Source organism: Phalacrocorax aristotelis, chromosome 12 (assembly GCF_949628215.1).
Source record: "Phalacrocorax aristotelis chromosome 12, bGulAri2.1, whole genome shotgun sequence".
Lineage (NCBI taxonomy): Eukaryota > Metazoa > Chordata > Aves > Suliformes > Phalacrocoracidae > Phalacrocorax > Phalacrocorax aristotelis.
The window spans coordinates 20,399,922-20,421,529 of record NC_134287.1 but is presented as its reverse complement, the minus strand read 5'-3'; the positions used below and the strand labels follow the sequence as shown (position 1 = coordinate 20,421,529).

Sequence of the window (21,608 nt, the reverse complement as noted above, 5' to 3'; positions counted from 1 at the left end):
ATTAAGTGTTGCATTTAAAAAATAAGGGAAAAAAAACACAAAAAAAATTAAACCCAAACCGCCAGATTTTGGAAGCAAACTCAGTTTCATGTCAGCAGAGCGGAGGCTGAGTGATGGACAGTGACACGAGCAGCCCATAGGAGGAGGTATCAGTGGGGTTGCCTCGCTCTGGCTCCGTCCTTACCACCTCCGAGCTCAGGCACATACGGTGCTGGCGGGAGCAATGCCCTGGTCTTCTTGAGAGGGAGGCAAATGCTACGAGCACAGCTGTGAAGCGGGAAAATAAGGCGAAGGAAGAGAATATTCCTTCCTTCAAGACAAGGAGGGTAAAGTCCACAGATCAAGGGCACGAGAGCTGACTCCGAGTCATCGTTTCCAGTACAGAAATATAAAGATGTCCAAGCGATGGACAACGCAGAGGAAGGACAGACAACCTGCAGAGTTCACACGGAGCAGGGGGAAAGGTGCAGGGCTGGGGGGAATAGCAGAATGAGCCCTGAGGGATGGGGAAGAGCGGGAACAAACCGTGCAAACATATTTTCTGTTACGAAATGGCACTGAACAAGTGAAGGTAATATTATGCACCCTTGATTCCAAAAATAAAATCACACATTGCAAAATCAAGCGACGAGCAGTTTTAGGTACACCGGTGTATATAAAGAACAGTACATACCCTGACCCTTGTGGTTAACTTCTTTAGCAGCAATCACTTTGTTTATAACAGTCTGAAGGAAATCATTCTCCCCTGCCACCCTGGGTGAAAAACGGGATGATATGTTCAGCTGCTTGTGTCGAATGGCGTCATCCAACGCTAGCCTGGAGGATGCACATGACGACCAACACCAGGAAACAAAGGGTCACAGAAAACCAGAAGTCACAGTAACAAGGGAACACAAAAGATCATATCACAGTTGTGACAAAGAGTATTTATTAGTCGACGCACGACAAAGGACAGGAAAGGTAACAAGAAAGACAGAGGAAGATCATTAATCAGAAGAATGCTGATCTACCACAGAGAAGTACAGCACGCTTGCGTTGGTACTTCTCCCTTCAGAGACACGCATGCACAGGCCCCAGTAACACCTTGTGAAGACAGGAAGGATGGCTCCCACCTGAGAATCCCCTGTTAAGCCATGAAAACCTGTACAGGCATTGTTCGCTTTAAAAAAAAAATATATATATATATATATATATATATATATATATATATATATATATATATATATATATATAAAGCGGACTGGCCCCGCAACACCTCCAGGGTCACTCCTGCCAGCGTGCAGGTTAAGCAGCAGCACATACTGTCTTAAGGAAAAGCTACCGTAAATCTCACAGAAATGGCACAGGAGAAGAAAAAGCAGATAATCCAAACGTTCTGTTAAACTTGATGAATATATGAAAAGATGGAAACTATAAATAAACAGCAGCATTAAGTGTCATTTAAGTAATCTTGCCAAGTGCTTTTGACAGCCATTGTGTTGGTGGCTAGTGAATGAATACAAACAAACAAAGGTATGAAAACAGAATTGCATGTGGTACAACAGAAGCAAAGCATGGAATGAGAAGAAAAATGTGGCTCATATATACAGCCTAAGTCTATGTTGGAAATCACGACACCAGTATTCATTGTGTGTTTTCACACTACTCGAATTCTTTTTAATATACTTTCTCAGAAGAATGTTTTAAATTAGCACAGGGGGGAAAAAAAAAAAAATCACACTGTACATCATCTCAAAAAGCTGATTTTATAAATAAGTGTTAATGGAGCATAAAACTAGATGTTCCATTAGCACCCAGTTTGATACAGAGAGATTCATTTTCATTGCATACTTCCACACTCCCTAAAAAATAAGCTTGCCATTGTTTACCACAGAACAAACATACCATGAACACGCTCTTCCCTAAAAATCCCTGTTTTCCTTCAAAAATGGAATCATACTTCCAATTTTCACAATAACACCCTCTATACCAGTCCAGAGACACTGCTGCGTGCAAACGAAACGTTTTCAGACAGAGGCTTACACCTGCTCGGCTCCCTGCAGCACCTGCAGACCTTGCAATGCTCTCAATAACCCTCCATCTTCAAACCACAAAGGCTTCCTGAATTAAACCTATTTTCTAAAATAAAGTTAATTTGAGATTATATTATTTCAAGCTTTTCTTTTTTAATATTATTAAAATCCCTCTGAATATCCATTAGTATATTAATCAAGAAATTTAGCTAACCTAACTATGCCTTGCCTTTTTGCATGGATGGCAGTCTAGCATTTCACACAATGGGAAAACTAAGCATTCCAATTTTATGCACATTTATTTGTCTTATCCCTTCTGCCTTTCCCCACTTCATAGAATAGTAAATAAAAAAACCAACACCAAACAAAACATTATGAACTATGGACAGAACAGAGTATTTGCCACACATTCTCTTTTGTTAATAAGCTTTTACTTCTAATAAGCTTTTACTTCTAAAAGCACTTTGTCTGCACGTATATCCACATTTACAAAAATTCAGACTATTAAACCCATATTTCTTAATATGATTTTGTGGCTTGAAGTCAAAACTGATCTTTGATATTACGTTACATTCATACATGTCCGTATCTGAAAGGACACCAACCCCGTAGCTGCTATCAGCTAATTTAATTATTGTAAAATAGTATCTGCCAAACTCCTTGTCAGCAACCTCGGAGTCAGTGAGGAAAGGTTTGTGGTTTTAGATGACTGAAGGTAAGACCACGTCCACGTAGCAGACTGGTCTCCTTGATTCTGTGAGCCGGCTGTAACAGGTACGTGCGGCAGAAACATCCTCTCCCTTCCTCACCATCCAACCAAAACACCTAAGGTTTCTGGTAAAAGTCTCAGGTGATAAAGTTGAATCATGAGACGATATTACAGGAGGTGTATCAAGCCATCCTTCAAATTCTCAACTTTTGTTTGTACTCCAAGTACTGCGGCCCCTACTGTGAAATGGTATCTGCTACCAAGAAAAAGATAAGTGTTATTGTTTCCTGATTTCACAGAAGTCACCTGCAGTGGATGTCAGTAACACTGCTGGTCTTTGCCAATCTCAGGCAGAGCTAAGGCAGCAGCGTACTTATTTTAGACATTTCACCTCTTACACATTATCACCCTGACACCTTTAAACAAAAAGAAAGGAATATTGCAAAACTGGGAATGCATGCTTTAAACTCGACACTTAGAAAAAGTTTCTGGGGCTACCACTATTACCACTAACGGGAAATTATCAAGAAGAAATATTAGTAAGTACTACTCAAGATAAAACACTACACTGAAAAATTAACTTCAGAATCTCTAGAGAACACTTCTTCCAATCAGAAGTTTAAAATGGTGCGGGTTTTTTAAACGAAAGTTAAAATCTTAATTCTTTCATTTCTGCTTAGTCTTTAAACTACTCCCTACTTACGGTTGAAACGGTATGAAGTGCTGTTTGTCCTCATCGTCAACTTTTCCATTTATTATGTCAGTAACATCCATTACTGAAAACAAAAACAGAGCGTCCTGAATTAAGCGATCAGCATGGGAAGAGGGGTGCCGAGGGGATACCCTGGGGGAGGGGACGCAATGGTGACTCAGAAGAGGGATGGAGTTATCGACTGCGCAGTTTCAGAGTTTTCGTGCAGAACGACATCACGTTGCAAACCACCTTTGGCATCTTCAGCTAATGCAAGTCCTGAAAGCTACAGTAAACTCGACACCACAGCGACCGGTCTGACTAACCCAGACCTGGGAAGGATTTTGAGTTTATGCAACCCCCCACAGTTTCACACACCCAACCTTCGGTGCAAGACTATCGTGTGATATAGGCAGGCAGAGCGCACAGTTACCTGCTACTCCAAAAGGTCGCCGCAGCCCAGAGGTTAGTTTTCTCGTGTTGTTGTCCCTCAGCTCCATTCTGCCCACTCGCACAATCTGACAGACGAAACTGATTTTCTCTCTTTTCAGGTCTTTACTGCCCAGGTCCTAGAAACAGCAGTTTCTTCAGATTACTTTATAATAATTGAATTTCCAGTCCCATTTTAGCAGGTAGTAGGCTTGCTGCTCAGAGTTTGCCTTCGCCGTGCAAGCCTCTAGCACCAGGGCAAATTGTTCTCAGAGTAAAATAATTTTGGTAACAGTACTTAAACATCTTATCTTGACTTCGTGTAAATTAATTGCTCAGGAGGCCAAATCGTTTCTAGTAAGTAAAACCTCAGAGAGCAACTTTGTTTTTAGCCAGGTGTTGAGAATTTCTAGTAGCCACATCTCACGTGAGCCTTCACCAGGACCGTTACCTGCAGAGGCAGCTCCACACTGTTCACATTCAGATCAATACATCCCTCGGTTACTCACAAGCTATGAAACAAGCGCTTTAACATTTGGCGGCTGAACCAAGTGCACACACTTACGGTGAATACTGCTCGGAGGTTATGCAGTCTGTCTATATCTTTAGGGAGTCCACAGCTTGACCATCGCACCAAGTAGTTTTCACTGAAAGAACAATATTTTGAGGACTTTTTGTTTAAATGGCTTCCTTCAACATAAGCAGATAAAATCATCTTCAGAATTTACAGAAGACTACTTTAAACCCAACCTCTGATGAGGAACAGCGCGACCCCAAAACGTACCCAAAGCCAAGGGACTTGCCCGATGCTGTGCTGAACAGGAGGATATGGTGCTGCTGCACTGTCACTTCCCAGATGATTTCATAAGCCCTCTCATCCTGCCAGACCACCCCACTATGATAGCTGAGTAAGCACAGGTTAGGGAGTACACTCAAGAGTACACTAACCTGATAAATTTTGATTCCAGTGGATCATACAGAGACATCAGGACTTCAGCATCTTCTCCTATTTTACAGACTACATTTTTTAAATTTACAAATAAAGCAAATGAAGGAGTGGCAGCAAACTTGGCTTGTCTGTTGATATCGATATTCTGTTTCTGAGACTGTAATTCAAGAACAGAAGAAACTTAAGTTTAACTTAGCCTAACGAATGTCCAACCGGTATAGAACTTCCCTAAAACCTTTCACGCAGAAGAGACGTTTTCTGCTGCGCATCTGCTCCTGTGATCTTTGTTTATATTAGGATTTACAGCAGAATGCGTTTCCCAGACCTGTCTTGAAGTGCCACACCATAAGGGAGGGGGAAGGAAAAAAGAAAATAAAAACCAAGATGGCTTCACTTATTAAAGAGAGCTAAACAAATGGTGGAAGAGATAGAGCCTCAAATATAGCTGACCCAAAAAAAGTTTGTTCCTTCTTTCCTTTGTCCGATGTTTTTCAGACAGGCACAGAGTGCCAAGAAAGGGAGGAGAGAACACAGTGCCACCTCTGCAGGTTACCCACCCCTCAGACTTCAGCTCCCATGAACTTTCCAGAAACTACTTTATGTGGGCAGAAGGGAGGGATACACATGGGACAAAAAGGAAACTGGGACATAAAAAACAGCCTTGGATGCCAAAATTTCATAGTTTAAATCTCATTTACACTAGTGTATTTTGACAGCAAGTCTAGTAAGGCCTGCAAGGCTGCGTACGGCCCGTTACAACCCAACCGGACGCCGTAACTCATTGGGTTGCACAGACTCGCTCGTGAGCGACTCATCAGGAATACCGTGCTCCACTAGCTGCTGCGGACACAGGCAGGACTCCTTACAACAGAAACGTTCTTCCTTTTAAAAATAAGGATTTGAATTGCAAAGAAGCTCACTATTCAAGTCCGAGAATGTCTTTAAAATTGCCTCCTGTACTTCAGCAAACAAGTTTAAGAAATCATACAAATGTAATAATGACATTATTCTACTTAATTCTCAGAAATAAACCTTCATGAAAACCTAACATACAAACCTGCCACACGTCTCCGATAATTGCCTACAAATGTAGTCGACTTATTGATATAGCTCTTAGCCATAACTTCTACTAAGCCCCTTAAAGGATGAAAAAGAAAATTAAACAGCCTAAAACATACGAGTTCTTACAAAACATTTAAGCCTGGTAACTCTTCAGAAACATCAAATTTTTAATTACCAATGCTAAAAATAACAGCCAGTTAGTTAGTTTACAATCTTAGATTTCAAAGGGAAAAGCTACAGTGCATAGTGTATCTTACTTTTTCCTCCTGTAGCCTCTCCTCAACTTGCTTAGAAGCTATTTCATGTGCTCTGAAAAGGCTAATTGTGCTGGTCTGCTCTGGGTCCAAAATATTGCCATCTTCATCTCTAACGACCAGATCTAAATCAAGAATTCTGAACAAACAACAAAAAAAAAATATGCTTGTGAATTAAAAGGGCTCAAATAAATGCTTAAAAAGCACCTGCCAAGTGTTTAACATTACAGTCATGCACACCTGATACATGATAGGAAAAAACATTATTTGATACATGATAAAACAATTTAACACGTCGCCAACCCCGGAGATAAACACCCCTGGCTGGGAGTCACTATTTCCCCTAGCACAGAAAGAACCGATGTACACGAAATAGCAGAACAGCTGGGGAAGTAATTTCTTAAACAACTCCATTTGCAAGAGAATTTGTCTCCTCCTCTGATTCATCTGACAGTTTGAACAAACAACCACTACAGTCACACCACATGCAAACTGGCCAGTTCATTTCATCCCGCTCCACAGTCTCCTCCAAAGCAGGCACGCTCCTGTTTTAGCAAAAACCTAGGAGATAAAAGATGACAGAAGTTGTTTCCCTTTACATAAAGCAGAAGCCAGACCTCTGTCAGCAGGGTGTTAACGTCCGTGACTACCTTCTGCAGAGAAGGTAGTTTCTGCCATAATCAAATCCAGTCTTAGGAAAGGCCTTTCACATTTTTCCGCGTTAGTACAGTGCTGGCAGCAGAACCAAGGATAAAAAGAAATCACGTCTAGGTTGATCTGCATTTCTTGACCTATCTTCCCTACGACTGACCTCCTCACCTCCACTTCAATACATATGGTCCCTATTTTCTTCTTACTCTGTAGCCACCTCTCATGATGGAGCTGCTGTAACTCTGGTTTTGAAATATGTTTGATCAGTGAGCTTAGATCAAGCTTTCAGTGCCTGATAAGCCACACAGAGGTTTGTGGTTTATCTGAGAGCAAGTCCCCTTTGGACATGACCCGCAATCACTTGAAAAGAAGAGCAGGAGCTGTGGCAAAACAAAGACACGTTTCATGTAGCAGGGTCAGTACAGAAATCCCTCCAATTAACCGCACTGCATTAATTCAAAGGTGGATGAACATCACTCAAGCTGCTGAGTGCAGGCAGCAGCTTGTTAGGAAACACCTCCTAAGCTCTACTCTGTAACTGGACCTGGCCATCACAAAACTCTCTTAAGCATCCCTGGACCACCAAGCTCCCAGCTGAGTTCTCTAGTGAGAAAATGGTTTCATCATTGAAACCAAAAGTAGCCAAAATCGTCCTGCTCCTCCCTACTGCTGTTTCCTGGACGGCAGCCACAGGAGATACACCCACTGGGCATTTGTACCGTAACCGTCAGCCCTGGAGAAGCAAAAGTCCTTCTGTAGGAGACACCCGCCTGGACCAGAGGAAAAGGTAACTCAGCAATTCAGAGCAAGACTAATCACCCAGCCTACCACACGCTAACAGGACAAGGACGTTTGCACAGGCTGTCAAATAAATAGAAGCAAACACTGCTTTGATTTAAATTTCTTTGTTTTATCATTTGCAAGTTAAAGGGTACTAGGGGAAAAAAAGAAAAAAAGAATTTTTTTTCTAAGTGTCCCAGTTACAGATTTTTGCAACTGAACAAAACAAAGTGTTCTCACAACAAAATTACCTGACCCAATTTCAGAAACACATTAAACACACACATTCATAAGACCATTTTTACCTCCTCAGTTATTCTGACAACACACAGTGAAACTGTCGTCTTTATTTATAGGAAAAAAAATCTTATTTACAAAACAGTATTTCCCAAAACAGGAAAAAGTTAGGCTATGATTAGACCAGAAAACATTTATAAAACGCACAACGAATTCATTCTGTCTCGATATTGAAATCATCATCCATGCTTATTTTAGACAAAAGTGAATGTATGACTACATTAGAAACATATGGTATGTCTCAGTTGTGAGTATTTACTCAGAAGTTCAAATCCCCTTCCCTCCTGCACACCACAGACAATGTTCTGATGGCTTAATTAGTCCATCAGAACATTATGAATATAAAGCACAGCACAAGATGTTCCATTGTATTTGAACGCTGAGCATCTGGAGGTTATTCAGAGTAACTTTCACCAACTCCTTAGCCAGATGGTAAAATGCAGTAGCCAAAGAAATAATACCAACAACATCTGGGAAATTGTCTACTGAGGTACAACAGTCCATATCTTGGATTATCAATGATAGTTACTGACTGAATGCAGTTACTCATGATTTTTAGATTCTTTTTTTTTTTTTAATCACAGCTTTTCCTGATAAAGTGCATGAACAGAAATACTGCAAATTTGGCAGCTCTTAAGGAATAAAACACAAATAGCTGAAATCTGAGGAGTTATTCACATCGCAAGGGATTTAAAGTCTGGCTTGCTGAAGACTTTCAGTCCCCAGGTGTGCAGCACTACAGCGCTGCCTCTCAGTACTCATTCAAAGCTCCGCTTCAAATAATTTCCTGATTTCTAAGGTAAAGGTAAGACATGACTTCTCAGGTAAGATATGATTTCTCATTTTCAATTAAAATGGAAAGTCATAATTGTAGAGACAATTTGTAACCAAAAACTTGTAGCTAAAAGAATTTGGCTTAAATCCAGACCACTGTTTGGAGATTCAATATGTCTGAATTATGAACATATCTAATATATGCAACCTATACTGCTGGCTTTTTTCTTTTTTTAAAAAAATATTTCCTTCAAAATTTCCATTCTTTTCTGTTAAACAGATACTTTCTTTTATTAAATTTGTCTGTTAATCTTCTGGTACAAGCTGGATACTAAATGAGTACAGGAACAACGAGCTAAACGATGCTTCTGAGCCGAATCCTTCAGCATCACATTACAGCTAAGCGACTTCAGGGCACGTGCAGCTGGTGGCGTTGAGAAGGCAACAACTGTTTTATGCTACAGAAGCAAGTAGAGTTTAAATTGTATTTTGAACGGAGGCAATTCTTGCACTTTTCAATTGACCTTTAAAAATTACAACTTCATACCAGTATCCAATTGATAATATCATCAATGAAGCGAGAGCGCTACATATGGATTCCACTTTCCATATTATTAATTGCACTATACTGTAAAAAATGCTCTGTCAACTTCATTCCCCATCTTTCTATAACAAGACTGTTAATGTACTACCGTTACATCTCCATAAATGAAAGAATCTTGCAAGTTGTCGTTGACAGCTAACGTGCATTACACAAGGTCATTTGGTTTTAAGCATAAGCACTTGGAAAATATTGTTCACAAACCTGTTGCCATAATCAATTTTGGCAGTCACTTTCTTTTTCAGTTCTTTGAGCTCATCTTGGGGTAAGGTCCCAGACAGTATTTGAGATCTCCACTCAATAAGGTCGTATATCATGTGCCGTACACTGCGAAACATCTCTCTGTTATCTTGCTGTTTGGAGCAAAAAGATGGATAGAAGTTAGTTCTGAAGTCTACTGAGTATCTTTTAAACACACGTAGTAAATTGCAATTATAAGATACAAACTCAAAAGGGTAAGAGTCTACGATTAGCTCTAAAATAGGAGCGTAACTTTCTATGGCACAGAACTCCGAACAGAAAGAGCCTTACACTCCGCCTTAGGTATCTAAATAATTCTAAGTGCTTGTGTTTATGTTACCTTAAAACCTGGGTCACACTGTGTTCAGAACAGGCGTTCAAGGGAAAGGTATTCTCTTCTTGGTTCAGAGTAACTTTATTCAACGACCCCCATTCTGAGTAGAACGGGACTAAAACCAGGGCATTTTAACAGCAAGAGGCTCATGGTCTGCAACACTCTGTCTGCAACACCTTAGAGAAGCCTTTTTCCCCTCCCCTAGTTAAATCTTCAGAATAAGATTTTAAAATTCCTCAGTGTGCAAAGCCAAGCACATCAGTATCTTATGAGTCCACAGGTAACATCTGAAGGAAAGTGGAAAACCAGAAAGCACCAACCCTTATAGGAAGTTAAATACCTGAACTGTTTATAAGGGCTGGAACTACAGATATCAAACAGTGCCAGCAGCATACACAAACTTCCCCTGGCAACATTCAGCTAAGCTAGGACTCGGGAAGATCAACTTCCAGACTTAGCATGGAAGAAACCTCTTTCCCAGAGCGTTTTGTATACGCATGCCCACACACACACGCGCATTCAGAGACAAAAGGTTTTTAAGATTTCTAATCTTTAACCACAAAACAGAATTTTGACATGTTGGTTTAAACTGTGGACCGTGCAAATACACAACAATTTTAGCACAAACAATACTATGTAAACTGTTGCAGAATAGCCTTCCTATTTTTACTGTGAAAGATAATGTCGAGACAAAGACAACACAGAGGCCCCGAATGCTTTCATCTTACCCAGAAGCAGTCTCTCTCTCTGTCTTCATAAGCCTCAAAATCTAAGTTCAATACGCTCTTAAAAAGAATACATCTTTCTAAACACCCTAAATCAATGAATTAATCAGGCTACACATAACTTACTTTCTTTCAGACTACACCTAGGCCTTATTTGACTGAAAGCAACTGGAACAATTATTTAAAATTCTCTGCTATATGTAAAATACAATGAAAAGCTGCAGAAGGTGCAGAAAAAGAATATAATGACTCAAAGAGTCAGGGATAAAAAAAATCTAGCCGTGAAACTTAAAGACTTCAGTCTGTTCAGATTATCAAAAAGCTGACTTGATTATAGTGCGAGAACCTTCACAGAGAGAAAATACCCGTTATTAAAAGCTCTTTAATGTAGCAGAGAAAGGCACAACAGGCACATATGGCTGGAAGCTAAATACAGACAAATCCAAATGGGAAAGAGGTTCATGATTTTCGATGCTGCAGGCAATCATGAACTAGTGAGATGAAGCACATGCCACATCCTCTGCTAGCTGCAGAATCAAAACTGAATACCTATTCAATATTCAAACAAAATTATAAACTAAGTAAAGGCACAAATGTGGTCATTTAATTATTTTTGATATGCAAGACATGGGCAACATGGACTCTCTCTCTAGTCTGCAGACTGACCAGTTTGAAAACGGCTACCTCCAGTAAACCAAGTTTCCCTCGAAAAAGCAACCCCAGTGCACCAATGCTCTTTTTGGCAGTTGACCACATGCAATTAACCCAGCATATATCCTCAAGATATAAACTATAAACAAACTCCTTAAGTAATCTGCCTACTCAGGCTAAAACTGTAAGAGGCACTGGAACCCTTCCTGCCACCAGACTGAGGCCACTGTAGCGTCGCACCTCGCCTGATCCTGAAGCCAAAGCTCCTAGCGAAGCACTGCAGTATTGTTTAGCTGTTGGCATGTCTTCATGGAAGTAAACATATGACAAATGAGATGTTAAGCATCGATGGTTACAACAAGCGACTCCCACACTAGGAGGGTATTATAATTTCCTAAAAGTAACTGCTACAGAAAGCACACATAAGTCTGGGTAAGAAAAACTCTAACAATGTCTCTTGCCATCCTCCTTTCTTATTACACGTGCACCGCAACCAAGGCTTGTGTGGCTCTGCAAGTGGTATTTCTCTGACATTAAAGAATTTCAGATTTCATACTCGGGATAATCCCCCAAAAGAGATCTGAGGGTCAAGATGTTACCCTCCCTGTCCCCAGGAGCACGCAGCAGTGGAACCAAGGGCAAGGCTTCTCAGTGCCCTCTGCTGGCTCTGCTCCTCCTAGTTTGCTTCTGCCTGCCTACTTCTTCCCCTCTGCTCAACACATGACCTCTCTAATATCACATCACGTTAACGCTCTCTTTAGTATACGATCTGTTTCTCTCCTCTTATAACCTATTATCCTTCATCTCATCAGCTGCAACACTTCATCACCTCCAGCATACTCTATTTTTAATCTTTATTTTCATGGGGTGGGTGTGATTACAAACCATGCTAATCCACACAAAAACCTTTGTCTCCATTAGCGTCTTCATTGCACGGCTCGCACTTTTATGACAGAATATTTCAAAATTATTTATAAGAAACAGAGACTGTGCATTAAGCCCTACTTCAACTAGATGACTTTCATGTTCCCATTACCTTGCTGCAGTGACCTGACACGCTGAGAGCACGGAAGTCTGAGGTGGGGGACCTGACATCCCACAGCACGCCGCTGCTTTACATCTGGACTGCGTTTTTAACTGTACACTTGAACACTCTTTAGACCTTACACAGGAATACTTTAATATGTGTAGTTTCGTGGCTATTATATTTTTCTATTATCCCATCTGGGAGATGATCAGTGCAAATGCTTATTACTATGAATTTTTAAGAATATATTCCCAATGTGCTTGGAACTTAAGCATATGAAAATAATCAGGCGTGTAACTTAAGATCAGGATAAAGTGGGAACTATCAACTTTGAGTACAACAATACTGAGAGGTAAAAGGCGTACACTGATGATTTTTCAAAGGGTTAACTTTACACCCACAAATTCAACATCAAATACTTCATATTTTTTTGGTAACATAGATCAACAGCCTTAAGAAACACCCTTAAAACCATTTTCTTCATTTCTTTAACACAATTACCTACAAATTTGGGAAAATCTAATATATATCTTAAAAATCCAATGTAATCTGTATAATAGTGATCCATAAAAAAGGGGTCATAGTAGCTCAACAATTGGTAACATACTGTAAGAACCTGAGTCTGCACAAGAAATACACAGTATTTGAGAAAACACTCGAAAGAAACACTTCTGGGATCTGCGCCTTAACGCAGAAGGTGATAAATGGCTTTTCAGCATTCAAAGTAGCCTTTAGAAATAGTCACAGAAGCAGAATTTCATTAACGGTTCCTTCATACTTCTCAGCGTACCTTCACAGCATCACTCTTTTCACAAACTGTATAGTATTGTAAATATTTTCCTAAGCTGATACTCACAACATACAACTGCCGCCATATTATGGACCATTCCCGCAGCGTAGTGGTAACCTCCTGAATCAAGGGGAGCTCGTTGGGTATAACTGTTTCATGTTGTCTTAAGAGGGGGAAAAAAAAAAAAAAAACACACCACACAGTTTGAATTAAGTAGCAGTTTTGGGTAAGGGGGCAGAATCATTTCTAGGAAGGAACCGTTCACTTCTAAAACCAATTCAATAATGACAGGATTGAAAATAACATCACGCACTGCAAATTTATAAGTTAAAGAATGTACCATCACAGAGAAGCAGCAGCGTACACGAGTGCATCCCGCAACACGAAGGGTACTTCAGTGAGCTGAGACCATGCTGCTGAGCTCACGCTTTTTTTTTCTCCTTATTTCTATACTCCTAACAATATCACACACCTCGCCGTACCATTTATTATCAAGATACTAATTTTAGAAGAAGCAACCAAGATGAAAGCCTGATCTGCACAACCTACAATGCCACCGTACTAACGCATAATTGTTGTTCAAATTATTGGTCTTGCAAAGAAAAACTAAGCACCGAGTCATTACCATTAAGTTTCTGTAAGACTTGGTTTAAAATTACATGCCATGAAAGTAAGAAACAGCTCGATCTTTTAATATTTCAGACGTAGGGCACTTAAAGGCAGTTTTGTAATCAGCAAGAAAGACATCATTATGCAGCAACCTCATGTTTAGTAGTTTTATCATTTACATATTTAACGGAGTATAAAAATAAATCAGGCACAAAGGAATGAAATATTTGAATCCTGTTTCACTCCATTTCATACCTGGCTAATTATTTATTAATGCCACTTCACACTTTTTTCCTGGGATTTGGTGGGTTTTTTTTCCTGTTTTTTAACTAAACTTTTGTATCGATGTTAGGAACTTTTACACGCATGTCCAGCAACACTGATTCGACATATAAAGATCTGAACTTTAACAGCTTTTAAATAACAAAAACTATGTAGTGTCGCACACATCAGGCAAGGGAGCAGGAGAATCAGAAAATGAACAATTTGACAGAAGCTCTCGGTAAGGCAGAAGAGGATGTCTGCATAATGGCTTTCAGCGAGGAGTCCGGCCTACAAGATTTACTGAAGAGGAAATTAAGAAATCACTTAAATTTCATCTGCATACAAGAAAGGTATCTCATATCAAAGGCCTCTTTTAATGCACCAGGCAGACGCCATGCGACTCAAGGGCTGGAAGATAAAAGAAGTTGGGAAAACTGAAATTAGAACTAAAGCAAGGGGCAGGGAGCGGAGGAAGTCAGTCTAGGTAACTGTTAGTTGAGAGAGTAATAGAAGTTAGAAAGAAAAATGATAAATTGTTAATTCTTCTGAAACGTTTACATTAATATAGTTGAGATAAAGCATAATCTTCTGTATGATGATGCAGCTAAGGCCAGTACTAGCCAGAAGCACTGCTCATCCCAGCCCCTTTGAACTTGAGCTGAGCTACTGATTTTAAATATTTTAAAAAAGGAGCTGATGATGAAAATGTGTGTGTTTAACTAACTGGAAACAAGTGTCAGTTATCTGATAATACACCAAAATTGTATTGATACAAGAAAGAAAATGGATTTTAATTATTTTCCAATCAAACTTACCCTTTGCCTTCAACTATTGCTTCCTTAAGATGGATATAGGAGGCGGGAAATATGCCCTTTGAGAGGGAGGGAGAGGAAGAAAATGTTTTAGATACCAGTTGCACACAACATATTGTATCTATTACCTAAAACCATGCCAAGACACACTGCCGGGTCTGCAGAGCCATTCACATCCTCTTAAGCATCAGAGTAGTTGTTTTGTGGTGCTCTAGGTTTTTCTCATGTACATTTAAACTTTGTATTGCATGTCCTTTCAAGAAGGCGTTACTGTAACCTTAGCAAACACAGACTCAGTGGATTTAAACCTATCTTCACAATATTGAAGAAAACAGCCGAGCTACCCTGTCATAAGCGGCCCTGCAAAGGGGTGTTTCCTCCCCCAGTTCAAGGAACAGTTTGCAATGATTCTCCAGGTCCCTTCATGATTATATACGGATGCAAATTAAGACAAATTTCCTTTTGGAAGTGTGAAAGATGATTTTTACATATGTCTACTCCAGAATGACATTTTACCCGTGATCCAGGTCCGCTGCTTGCTTTTCCTCACCTCTAGCCAAGCTTTCTTAGCCTGCTATAAGATATTGCTGTTCTCAAAGCATTTTCCCCAGCATTTCCAGGCTTCCCGTTAAAATCAGCGCTGCACGAGAACATGCAGCGTACCAGGCTGCCTTGCTGTGAAATACACGGGCAGGGGAGCGCGCAGAATGCACACGTCCTGCATTGCAACTGCTACTACGCAGACTATATATAATGCAATGCCTTCTACCACCAGCCTATCGTTAGTGCTACAAGCCAAAAACCTCTTCAACAGACGGTACCGCAAAAGGCCAGTGCTGCTCTTCTGAAAAAATGTTCAAAATTAATCTTGAGATTGCAGAAATACAATAATAGTTTCAAAACAGGGTACGCTTATATTAAAAATTAATTCAAGTCAAGCTGAGAAAATAAGGTCCTCCACCTCACCCTCTGAGGTAGTAGTTCAGTTTAATTATCTGGGAACACTAACAAATAAATTCTTAGAAAGCTACAGAAACTGGGGGTGGGGGGGTGGGGTTGCGAGTGTTGTGCCTTTTAGTCCCAGTAACAACAAAAAACCCAAACCCACTGCATTTAGCAGCAGTCAGCCAAAAGCAGCAACACGCGGAATTAATTGAAGCCAAGAAGAACGCGTAATTGCTTCTTAGGCTGTACAAGGCATGTTCGTGAAATATGGTTCATAAGAAATTTAGTGTGTTTCCAAAAAAAGAAAATATCAAAATAGAATAGAAAAAAAAAGCCATAGAACAGGCCTGGTTAGGAAATGGGTGGGATGAACCACACAGCTCTGTACTTTCAGACATGCAGATGCAACTCAAAATGCTCCTCTGTAGGCAAACATTATGTGTTTTACTTTAAGTGAAAAAAGAAGCAAAACCAGAAGTCATTTAATTCTGGTTAATTACTACTATAAAGTAAAATGCTAAAAAAAAAAAAACCACAATTTTGTAAGCAGTCTTTGTGCTGTTTCCTTTCTTTTTATTTCAGAAAGGCTGCTCTAAACAGCAGCCCTTTATGCACACTGAAAGCCTAACAACTAGGCAAAATTGCACTGCAGAAGATTACTCCCCCTCTCACAGGGAACGACTGAACGTTGCAGTGTAGATCTCCGTATCACTTTCCAAGAGGCAGTTGCATTTTATGAGTAACGCGTTATTTAACAGACAGCGAAGCAAAGCATCAGCCTCTAACCAGACCACCTAGAAGAGAGTTCTGAACTTTTTACCGAGGTGAAGGCTCTGGTACACCGGTCACTGCAGAAAACAGGCTGACGCACATCAACCCATCCACAGTGACTGTACATACATACGGCCCTAAACTGCAAAAATTAAACTGCAACTCAGCTTTTAGGCCTTGCTAAAGCTTCGGTTAACCTGAGAAACCCACATTTCCTACAGGTTCAGACCACACACCAGCAGTCACGAGAGTGCCGTGGACACCTGGTGAATTGCTCCCATCAGTAACCTAACATGTGCCTAACGTCTCTGATATAGCAACACACCCAACGCCGTAATACATCTCTGTCCAAGAGAAAAACGAGCACGCTGCTCTGGCAACACTTACCTTCTTGGATTTTTTTCGTAGTGTATAACCTCTGTACCAACCTAGGAGGGGAAAAGGGAGAAAGCATTAAAAAGTTCATTAATGTCACCTGGGGGCTGCTCCTTCTCAGCTCAACAGCACCTTAATGTGGCTTCCGATCACACTTTACCCCTGCCAACACACAACCGCACACCCCACCTGAATTTCAGTTCCCTACAGGATTCATATCCTGGCTAACAAGTCTTTTTAGAAGCTATAAAAATAAGAGTGATGATGATCAAACTGATGAAGAAGACCACATGCCGGAGATGGCATTTTACATGTGTTTAATTGTCATTCCTTTCATTTCAATTAGTGATTTACCAACATTAACAAAACCAACTTAAGAGCATTAACTTTACAAAGGCGTACTGTTTGACTAATTCCATTTTAAAATCTATTAAAGTTCCATAAATGCAAATTTCCAAACGTAGATCAGGCGTTTGTCATCCCAGCAGAGAACAAGAATAGTTTGTGTTTTACGATTCACACATCAAAATACAAAAGCAAGGCGCCCACAGCCCGAATTCGGCACGAGGCAGCAAACACCCACCCCGCAGCAGCCCCGACGTTTATTCAACCCATGACATGCTCCCAGGCAGGTGGTCATGCCTGGAAAATTGGGAGGTGGTGTCTCCCTTACTGTGTCCCCAGATCACCACACATCTACAAACAATCTCCATGACAGCTTTTACTGTTTCTCCAGCCACTCTACTTCAGTACTGGATAACCAAGGCAAAATCAAAACCCTACGAACTTCAGTCATTTTGCCTCATGGAAGATATCGTGCCAGAGAAAGCAGATGAGATCTTCTGTGCATGCTGCTCTTGGATGCTTGCACTGGGGCTATTTTGTGTTTCAGTTTGTCTGTGCCACAGCCTGCTCGCTCCTTCCTGCTCAGCACCCCAAGGAACCCCCCGGGGGACCAGAGCTGCCCTCCGCAGCTTTTGAAGACTAAGTCTGGGTGCAATATCACCCCCTCTAGCCCTGCAAACAGGGGTTTTGTACAGCAAAGCATCTCTTCACAGACTGGTGTGGGTGAGGATGGGGACTTCACAAAGCAGATGTGCAAATAAAAACCTACAGGCCCACTCCTGATAACAACTAGCGCAGGAAGAAAATCCAAGGAAGACAACACATGCTGATAAATTAGTTACCTACACTTTGGGAGTAGAAGCACAAATTAAAGTCTCAAGCACACAGGATTTTTCAGTCTGGTCTCCAGTAGCAAAGGGTAAAATGATTCATCGTCTTCACACCACATGAGAAACCTATCCTCCGCGATCACCTGGGGATAGTTAGTGCTATCTTCTTTAACCTGGTGCCTACAACCATCACAGTTCACTTCCCTACAGAGGCTGCAGTGGCCTCACAGCTCACATTTCCATTGCTTTCAGCAAATATCAGCAAAAACTGTTGCTGAAATGACTGTGCAGAGTTCCTGCCTCAGGTGCAAAGAGGACAGTATTTCTGCTAGCACGTACTCCACTAGCTGAAATCTGTGCAAGCCTGTGCACAGATTTCAATCCTATTAAAGGACTAAATTCCCTCAGTTTTATATGAGGAAACCAACATTCTGAAGTTCTGGAGTCTAAATTGATAAGCACCATAACTCCAGTCAAAGGCACTGTACAAACTAAAGAACACACAACCACGTTATCTCTGCCACCTCGATTCTCCCATCCCATCTTCTGCGCTGACTCGGGACGTCACACTGCACCTGCAGATTAAAAAGCCACGTAGCAAAACAAGCTCCTCACCGCTGAACCTCTGCTTTCTGACGCTTTGCAGCAAGAGCTACAAGAGATTACAGATAAGAAAGCAGCTGAAATCTGCCTTGGAGAACTGGTTACACTCCCGCTCGTTGCAGAGATCCTAACGCGACCAGGCAAGTCCAACCAGGCTCTTCACTGGCAGCCACCACCTAAACGTTCCTCTTGCTGGGTATTGAGCCTGTAGCTACACAGCGGAGAGCTCAGTTTTCAAAGAGAGCTAAACTCCCACCGATTCTACTGGAGGCATTGAGTCCTGCCATGAACACGCACCTGCAAGGGCAATGTAATTTAAATACATGAAGTCGTCTCTAAAACAGAGTCTCGTACCCAAAACATAAAGACTATTCAGTTTCTTAGTTCTCCACCTGTAAGATGAGGGTAGTTCTTTTCCACATGCAGACACTACAAAAGCAATCAAATCTCTCACAACCATGAATTAAAGTAATTAAGATCACAAAATCATGGTTTTTCTTCAATGCATAATAAAGGTTTGTTGTCAGACACTGGACAAGGGAAAAACAAGTATAGTGTAGCTGCTGCTGTAGGTGAGTGAGATCTTGTCCTCCACGCTAAAAAAAAATCAGGGGTAGAGGGCTGTGTGCTTGCTAATGACTTTAAGCAGCTATTCTAATGCATCTATAAGCCTATGCTGCAGCCCTGCCTAACTTTACCTCTTGATTTTGTAACCTCAGCAGTTTTAGAGATCATTAAAAAAATGAATGAAAACCCCAAAGCCTATGGGGAGAGAGGGCAACTACCTGATGTCAAACACACCCCCGAGCTCCGGATCCTTCTCGCTCTATTCGTGGCTAGGTCGGTTTCAGACAAAATGCCAGCAAGAGGAAGACAAGCTGATGCCATAAATACCTTTCTAAAGTGACCTGGGCTTTTACCTGGCTTCCTGATGTGTTACAGGGTTTCTAGCCTCTCTCAAAAAAATATTATGGGATACAATGGCTAGAAATATGCATCCACGTAAATGCCCAAGTAAGAAAAGAACCAATAAAATATTTGTGTGCCTGTTAAAGCTGAAAAAGACACTCAGAGGGGAAAAAACTGCTGTTTCTTTTGTATGATGCACCTATTTACTACATAGTTACCCAGATAAGGTATTTGTTGCAGCCAACAACCAAACATTCCCAGAGTATCAGGAATAACTTATTGGAAAAATACTTATTTGGGAACCCAAAGCGCCTTCCCACAGCAGCACTAGAAATTAACTACTGTTCAAACACACAAGCTTGGTTTTGATGCTTATTTACCATTATATTTAATAGCTATTCACCTTAATAAGCCACATTTATTGATCATATGTTGTGTTTGCCCATTCCACCAAATAATGTAAAGAAACAGAATCAAGAAAATAAAGATCAGGCAAGTGCTAATTCAGAACATGGCAAATATTTGTTTTGGGATATCTGCTGTGAAATGCAGCCCTTGCAAGATGAGGGATATTTATGAAGTCCAACGGCTTTGCTGTTTGGCTTTTCCTGTAAGGCTCACATTAGAAGGAGTGAAAGGAAGTTTTCAAACTGAAAAATAAAACTGCCTGCAATCGTACCTGAAAGAAAAAAGCATTAATTTGACACTCAAGACCAATGATTCTAGAAAGTAGCTTTTAAACACTGAGATTTAACAGGGAAACGTGCACAGGATCTGCACATTGAAGCATTTGTACAAACTTCTCCCTGCGTTTCAGAGGAAAAAAAGTTTTCTTTGATTAAAATTTAAAAGATTAAGATGTTTTAGTAATAAAATAAAATTCCAAAATAAGTTCTACATATAGGTTAAAAAAAATAGTATTTTAAACACATAAGCAAAGTCCATCTTAGCAATCCATTCCAGTACACGGTAGTAACATGATATCCTATAGAAACCTGCTTGTCCTTAAAACAGGCCTTCCAGGCTACACACACGAGACCCAGCCCTCCCAACTTGTCAGTCTCTCTTGCCATCAGAGGGAAGACCAACTGAGCAAACGTTTACCATAAGGTTTTCCTGACAGCAAAGCAGATCCGGGGTGGTGGTGGAGGGCGGGGGGGATCCACAAACAAAACCAACCAGCTACAATCTAACACTTCAAAGCCCATTGACACATGTACGTGTTCAAAACTACTCCTAACTTAAGAATTACTGCAGAAAACTATTGAAAAATAGTAACCATTCTACAGCAGGATGCCAAGGGCAGAATGCATAATACAGTGGGTATCAATGAAAGAAGCCAACATTTCCCCATCATCTTAAATACAGGGAAAAGGGGTAGTCCTTGAGAAGCAGAACCACAGATCCTCAGCAAAAAGGCATTACTGACTCTTCAAACAACTTTTCTGTCCCATGGGCATATTATTGGGGGGTTTTCTTCAGACTGGCCCATCCCACCACAGCCTAACATGACCCTGACACGGACTGGACCGATGGCAGGGAAGTTCTCAGGCGTACACCTGGACGTTAGCACAGATGGTACGAAACCTCCTGGGGCACAATCTACACAAATTTTCTATAGATGAACTTGGAGATCAAAAAGCTCAAGTAATTACCTAATAATGGCAGCTCTGTGAACAAGAGAGATAAGAATTATGGCATCTAATTTCCCATCACAGCAGGTACGTAATGAGTAATCATTGCATAAAATGTTTGGAAGAACATTAACTTATTTGCATTTCTTTTAACATTAACTCATCCCATGTGCTTGAAGCCTAACAACCATGAGAGTGTGAAGGTCCCTCTATTATTCAAGCCTAGGAGAAAAGCGAGTCATCTCCACTGTCCCACTTAGTGGGCAGCAGTCATCATTTGATACGGTTTGACATACCCTATTCAGGATTCAGAGTCCCTCCCACATTAATTAAATGAATCTATTTATATATAGAAGTACAAAGCTGCACAATATTTAAATCGTTCAATTTGCATTTACAATTTTTGCATTATTAGATTTTTATTAAAGCATATAATGTCAGATACCAGAAGATTACTTTGCTTAAAGTCAAACTTCGGCGTTGCCGCAGCAAGCTGAACTCTGTAAGAAAATGCCAGCCTAAGAACAACGGAAAA

The 21,608-nt window shown here is 40.7% G+C and overlaps 1 protein-coding gene across 2 annotated transcripts in view; it reads right to left on the bottom strand.

Moving 5' to 3' along the window:
• DOCK1 (dedicator of cytokinesis 1) overlaps positions 1–21,608 on the bottom strand; it is a 322,979-nt gene that overhangs the window by 276,069 nt on the left and 25,302 nt on the right. The window contains exons 3-12 of one of the 2 annotated variants that reach the window (XM_075107665.1): positions 16,765–16,805; positions 14,665–14,720; positions 13,043–13,139; positions 9,414–9,562; positions 6,110–6,245; positions 4,790–4,947; positions 4,407–4,488; positions 3,846–3,981; positions 3,425–3,497; positions 674–816 (exon numbers count right to left, since the gene is read on the bottom strand). In XM_075107665.1, the coding sequence (XP_074963766.1) occupies positions 674–816; positions 3,425–3,497; positions 3,846–3,981; positions 4,407–4,488; positions 4,790–4,947; positions 6,110–6,245; positions 9,414–9,562; positions 13,043–13,139; positions 14,665–14,720; positions 16,765–16,805 (1,071 nt within the window). The remainder of the gene's footprint in view (positions 1–673; positions 817–3,424; positions 3,498–3,845; positions 3,982–4,406; positions 4,489–4,789; positions 4,948–6,109; positions 6,246–9,413; positions 9,563–13,042; positions 13,140–14,664; positions 14,721–16,764; positions 16,806–21,608) is intronic. The other variant, XM_075107666.1, reaches the window with a different exon arrangement.